The 7,088-nt window shown below is 33.6% G+C and overlaps 1 protein-coding gene across 1 annotated transcript; it reads right to left on the bottom strand.

Annotated features, from left to right (window-relative positions):
• Positions 1-6,843, bottom strand: LOC128672815 (palmitoyl-protein thioesterase 1-like). Its single transcript, XM_053750236.2, has 5 exons — positions 6,435-6,843; positions 5,700-5,937; positions 4,560-4,724; positions 1,589-1,865; positions 1-688 (listed from the first exon to the last, which is right to left on the bottom strand). Exons 1-5 carry the CDS (start codon positions 6,523-6,525, stop codon positions 557-559), a joined length of 903 nt encoding a protein of 300 aa, XP_053606211.1. The 5' UTR covers positions 6,526-6,843; the 3' UTR covers positions 1-556.
• Positions 6,844-7,088: the final 245 nt, after the last annotated feature.

Below are 7,088 nucleotides of genomic sequence, written 5' to 3'. Positions count from 1 at the left end.
TTATTTATTAGCATCACTGTGTTTTACCTCCAATTAGGAGTACAAATTTAATCTCACAAATTACAATACACATTCAGTATTTAAATTTTCATTACAATAAGGTAGATGACAAGTTCATAAAATTGTAAAAAATATGTATGCTTTAGACAAAATACATATATTTAAGATCATTGTGATAATTTATAGTCTGTAACAATGCCGCTGGATCATTACAAAGATTTAAAGTTAAAATTTTAAACTCAATCATCATAAAATACTGAATTTTTAAAATAACCTTTATTAAGATGTCATCATAAACGCAAGTGTGATTTTATTTTTGTCATATTTTTGGAAACAGCTATTATCACAGTAATTTTTTCACTGGTGTTTCTAATAATATAACGGCCTTCGAATAGAATAAAATAAAAAGTACAATTTATTTGATAGTTTGTCAAATATTTTTAGATTTAGATTGCTTATAAATCTCTGATATTTTGGATAATTTCATTTTTATAACCTTACGTTATGCTTATAAATAAGCTATACACGTTTTCATAGATGAGATCCTTATTTCTATTTACTTAAGAGCTAAATAATTAGCGATAATATTGTTAATAAACCACTCCTCTGAGAATTGCAGATGGTCGCCGGGAGACGAAAGGAAGACGAGTTTTCCAGCTAGGTCCATTTTCTTGAGACCAAGGCGATCCTGAAATTTAAAGAAAATATATGTAATTATTATCTTTTTTAATTTAATATTATTATATGTATTGATGAATATGATCAGCCTTCAAAAAAAGGTTGGTGTTAGCAACCACAAGCGAAACAATAAACAAAATCAAGATAATGTTTCTTTTTCGCAAAATGGAAGTCATTATAATTTATCTCAAGAGTTATTTCAATTTTTTCAATTTATAATATACTAGCTGCGCCCCTATGTGTTGTTCCGGGTTATATTCTACCCCTGTACCAAATTTCGTAACAGTCGGTCCAGTAGATTTTGCGTGAAAGAATAACAAACATACACACATCCTCACAAACTTTCGCATTTATAATATTAGTAGAAAGTAGGGCAGGATAATGCAGAAATTAGAAATAACAATCTTTGTTTCCAGACATTAACATTGTGTTTAATTAGAAGAGCTGACCTGCTGTCTATTCTGTGTCCTCGAATCAGATACAATACGGGACTTTTTTTGGTTTATTATATTAAAAACATACATATAAAGATACTTTTTTTTTAAATATAACAATATTAAAAAAAAAATAAAAATAATGTGTAACAATGACTAACTCAAAACACGTGGCGTGTGGTTCCGCTTAAGAATATTAATGCAGTGGGCATATATTCCCGTGGATGTCGTACTAAGGGACAAATAGTCTTGGCAGCCGGTAGGCAACAATAACATTCCCAAGGAGGGTTGGTGTCAGTCGTGCGGCCGGTTGTAAAAACAGCCGAGTTTTCAAATTGTAAAATGTTTTTTACGCTGATCCCAGGCTTCGCGGGGTAACAAAGCCTAAAGCCTTTGACGAAACTGGAACCATGTGGAGATGAGAGAACTAATAATTACTTATAATGATCTAAAATATTAATTAAAATTCACGTCACCTGTTTGTAAATTTGCGACTGCTGCAAAGTCAGCAACAACTTGCTCTGTCCAGGCGCGTAGAAGCCAAACCAAGAGCTCTCTTTAGGCTGGGCGATGGTGTCATTCTCGAACAAAACCATCACAAAGTGGTCCAGCCTGTTCAGATTGTCCACGTAAGTTTGGTTGATGGACAACTCGTTGTTGACGTCCGATAGGAACTGACTGGCTCTTTTGTAAACGTCTTCGTTTAGTGGGTCGTGCCAGTACGTGGCTTGGACTAGGGAACGTTGAAGCCAACTGTAACAAGAAATTGTTTTTTTCATTAAATTCCTAACGAGATAATTAAGGCTGCCTACTGTAAACTAGCGCAATCATCATTCAACATATCCGTAATAATATAAAACCGGACGTATGTTTAACTGTCATGCTTTCACGTTTAAAAAGCTGGGATAAGATATACATAGGTCATTAGCTATGTATGACATGGGGACAAAATGGGTGGGACTACGAGTCGAAAATCTTATATCTATTCCTAATAACAATGATCAGAGATCCAGACAGGAGCTAGGTTTAAAATTTATTTCATTCGTTCATTATGAACATAGTCGTATCTTCATGTCTGAGGATCGTGACGTGACCACCACACAGTAGATGTCTCTTGACTAGGACCTTAATAGATACACGTGTAAACAGATGTAGTATTAAGACTACCATTAAAATTGAACGTCAAAAATGGCCTGGGTACTGGGGATTATTTTAGTCAACAATAGGTACACCTGTTAACCTTGATAATGATCGCAAATGTACTTCCAATATTGGAACAAGGAAACTGCGCATATGTACCTAAAAAGGCACCTTGAATCCTGCCGTGGTGATTATGACACGATGGCATTATTTATCTCTCTCTATCAGATGCCTTTTCGCGATTTAGGAGAGAATCTGAACACTAGTGTTAGAAATAATACAATCGAAAAGGAAGAAATATCTCTCTGTCATCCTTGCGTGTACCTGGCTTCTTTCTCGGCTCGAAGCTTGCTTCTCGTGTAAAAAAAAAGCTAAATTAAATTTATAGAAGACTTTCCTCTGAATTTATGACCGGCCTAACTTCAACCCTCTTTGAAAATGCTGTTACCTATCAGCTGTCAACGCTTTATATCTTTTAACCGCGTCTTACGACATTCACGGGTGGATATAGAGTGATAGCAATTACTATTGATGATACATATTATCGTCTTATTAACTAAAATTTGACTATCATTTAGTGTGCTGATTGCAGAACTTACACTTCAATAACTACAAATAGGTAAAATGATTTAAAAATTATATATTTTTCTCTACTTATCAAGTGGAGTATATGTTTCTTAACCGCATTACAACCTCATCAAATTATCATTATACCTACGGCCATTTTGAAATACATATGAATTTTCTAGTTAAAATATAACTTATGCTCGTTTTATCTTTCTTTATCTGATGTCCTTATTCTAGATTCGTATACACCACTGACAGAAACACCGGTTCACGGTGTGACCAAAAGGCCGGCTGCGCCTACATCTATCTGTATAGCCATAGTCGAACATATGGTTCCATCTCAAAGCTGGACAAACATTTCACTTCATTTACTCCATTACCTATGTAAGTTTAATGTGTCTCAACACGTCATAGATTTTTAGCACATACCGATGTGCTTGAAATGTAATCAAGTAATCTACGAAAATATCTAACCTAACTGCAATTTAAACTCATGAAATCCTGATGAAAATTAGACTAAATAGAATCTGTAATCGCTGTATATGGTATTTATGGTAGGCTCTTAAATATCCTGTATGGATCTCTATGCGTCGGTAATAAACACGAATTTGCAATGAATTTGTATAGCTTGATATGCTGTTAATTATGCTACTGTAGATAGGAGTAATAAAATAGAAAACAGATAATAAGTTTAGCTTTGATAACCTTTTCAACAATTACTTGTAGTCAATAATTTCCTAATAAAGTCATTACCGCAAAAGAATGAGTTTTTTTTTGGGGAAATAACTTAGAATTAGAGCAGTTTCTTTCCCTAATAAATATAAATTTGTGATTTTGTCTGCAGCGGTGGTGGTGTAATGGTTAATAATACCTGTGAGCCATAAGGTCCTAAGTTCGAATCCTACTCATGCCACATGAGTTTGTGTATTAATCTGACTCAGTATGTTAAATCAAAATGGCAGACCACTAAAATATCATTCAGGGCGTGTTGTGCCAGTTCCACTGTTTGTGTTCATTGGACCCAAAATACACGTTTAGTTCTTAATGCGTGCCATTGAGTGTTGTCTATAGAAGATATGGAGAGGACCTATTCTAGGTCGGAACCACATGCCCTATGGATAAGATCAGTGTTGTTTTATTATGAGTTGCAAAATAATACGTGATTACACAACAGACCAGAGTGTCGATTCTACTTACGATAAGTCGTTATAGTGTCTCAATCCTTATTGCGTGTTAATAAGTGCTACTATTGAAAAACAGTCTTAGCTTAATGTTAGCAGACTAGACACCTATAATATGTAGTTATTGTGTACAAACATATCATGATGTCATTGTGGCATTTCCTATAGTTATGTATGCGCCTTTGTCACATAATAACGTTAGGGATCCTAGGAATGTAGCTATCTTATCTTTAAATTAATTAAAAAATATTTAACATAAATATAGTACCTAATAATAAAGTACCTAATGTTCAACACAAAAATATGCCAATGTCAAAACAAGTTCATATTACCTACCAGTATTATATGTAATAACAGTTATATGTATATAAACGATATCTATATCTATCTTATATGCTTTTAGCTAATACGAAAATTCCAAAATACCATCTCTCTTTCATATAGTGTTCTGCTTTCGACGCCATTGTAGTGAAGTAGTGGATCATCAAATGGACCATATTGTCTTCTATTCTATTCAAGTTGAGTTTTTTACCTGATTTTAATAAAAAATGACTATCACCTCTGATAAGCAGCATAGTTGAGCAGCTCCCGGACGTAATCACAGGTCTTGTGGGACAGTGCCCCACAGTGGGGCAGACCGTAAACACCCTGATGCTGCCCTCCCAATGTGATGAGGTTCTTTACACGACCAATTTTGTGACCACATCGTTGCACTACCGCCCGTCTGAAATATACAAGATTTTATAGAGAGTGCCAGCTGAAAAATACTGTTACTCTCCGTGGGTAGGGTTTAGCTGAACTGTAGCCTTTCTGTGTACATTCACACAAATGTATGTTTTTTTTTTTATTGGGTTTCTTTGTAGTTAATTGTTTTGCAGATTTTGTAAACGTTGTTACAGAACAAATAAATAATTTTATTTATCTATCTACAAGGTGTTTGGTCCCGGCTTCGCTGTGGTTTGTGCAATAAAATCTTGTGGATTTTGATCTCCCAGGTAATTTGCCATTAGGTAATTTCAGGACACAAAAATGTGGAAATTTATATCCTAGATGATATCACCCAGGTGATCAAAGTGGATTAAACGGTTAAAACACAAAAAAATAATACACCTAAATCTTCCTCAGCAACCACACTATCTAGCAGTGAAAACCGCATGGAAATCCGTGCAGTCGTTTTTGAGTTTATCGCGAACAGACAGACAGAGGCAGCAGAGGAATTTGTTTTATAATATGTATGTAATGAACAAACATCTCGTATACAGGGTGACAGTATAAAAACCATTGCTACAAAAACCACAAATGTTTAACCCTTAAATAAGAAAATTAATATACAATTGCTTTTATGATATTTATATTTTTATGGTTATGACATTTATATCTTCCATCAACTGATTTATCTGTTGTGGTATTGTCTTAAGAGTTTTTATACATATAAGATTAGAAAAATCTAATAAATAATTTGTAGTTACTGGTGATCTCAAAAAGGACTGTAGAACTCACCAGAGTGAGTTTATAGACTTTAGATAGTGTAATAATTAATGATTGTTGTAGATGTGATAAATCAAAACTTGAACTCTGCCCTTGTAATCATTGCAATACATTGAGGGCGATATAATATTTGTGATTCATGTAGAGCCAGACCGTGGATGGCCTTACAAGTAAAGCCAAATAAGTGGCTTCTTTCAAATTAAAAACTTACAGAAACTGGCTGCCTTGGGAGAATCCGATAGCATTGAAACCGTTTTGCAGCTTTGCATCTGCGGCGAACACCTTACAAACATATTCAATTTGCGAGTTAGTGTACATAAAGTAGCTGTTTTCAAAATCTTCAATTATGGAGTCACCGATCTTTAGAGACAGCACATAAACTCCTGGGATTTGTTTTTCAAGAAAATATTTAAATCCACCAAGGCTGTAGCTCCCACAGCATGTGTCACCTATGGAACATTAAAAATATTTTTATTCTCATCCTTTTAAACCTAGTAATATAATAAATATGAAGCTTTCAGTAACAAACACTGCACTGTTTGTTACTGAATTATGAAATATCTTCTATTTAGAGTGTGTTGACTTTGGTTTGAAGATGAATAAGAACCTGAAATAACTACCTAGCACATATTTTTTTTTTCATCATGATATTTGTGTGCAGTTAGTTATTTATTTACATTTAGGTACTTTTTCATATTTCACTTTATGACATTAACGAGACTGTCAAAGTTTAAATAATTTATACAGTTATTCCTTTACATAGATAGCAGTCATACTTTTTATACATATTTTGTAATTCATGTACTATATAAATTCATACAATATATGTTATGAAGTGACAATTGTAGGTTACACTATTCCGAAAAAAAATTCATAGTCATAGTCATATATCATCAATAAGATGAAATCTTCGGTTGAAATTTGTAAAAGTTTATAAATTACTTACCCATTCCATGCCACAAAACTATTGGTGTTGGAGCAATCGCTTTAACTGTAGCTAATTTGATTACACATAATATAGTAATCCACCACTTCATATTGTAAGGAATGAGTTTTACACACACACGACTTGCTAAGGAAACCGCTAGGTTATTAATATCGTATCCAATCCACACGCACTGTACGCAGTACCTAATGATTTAATAAATATGCAGGCAATAAAGTTCGTTCAATATAAGAATTATTACTGAGTTTCCGCAGCCCATATGTTAATGGAGATACTTTAAAGTAGACTAATTATCTGACAATAAAGAGCAAGGAAATTAAAACAAATCAAATTACGATGGAATGTATGATCAAATCAAACCAAACAAAATTTAAACAATGCAATGCTGAATTGCTGACAGATCAATGACAGTCAGCTGATTGAGCTGTCACTGTCATTTTGATTTGACGTATTTTCTTTGGCATTCTACGGCAATAGACGCTAGCTTCATAAGGTTTATAATATGTTTTATTTGTTTATGGATCATCGTATTTAAAAACACAGAATATATCTATAGTTTTCTATGTCTAAGATGTTGAATGAAGTGGAATGTATTTTTTCATAATACATATTTCAATGTCCAATGTAGTAGGTACCGTGCTCACCGTGCACCAC

Source organism: Plodia interpunctella, chromosome 10, assembly GCF_027563975.2.
Source record: "Plodia interpunctella isolate USDA-ARS_2022_Savannah chromosome 10, ilPloInte3.2, whole genome shotgun sequence".
NCBI classification, from domain to species: domain Eukaryota; kingdom Metazoa; phylum Arthropoda; class Insecta; order Lepidoptera; family Pyralidae; genus Plodia; species Plodia interpunctella.
This window is presented reverse-complemented; position numbering and strand designations above follow the sequence as displayed.

Coding starts and splice junctions, on each gene's coding strand:
- LOC128672815 (XM_053750236.2), bottom strand. CDS start 6,525: ATGAAGTGGTGGATTACTATATTATGTGTAATCAAATTAGCTACAGTT. Junction 5,938..6,434: donor AGTTTTGTGGCATGGAATGG/GTAAGTAATTTA, acceptor AATGTTCCATAG/GTGACACATGCTGTGGGAGC. Junction 689..1,588: donor AGTCGCAAATTTACAAACAG/GTGACGTGAATT, acceptor TTTAAATTTCAG/GATCGCCTTGGTCTCAAGAA.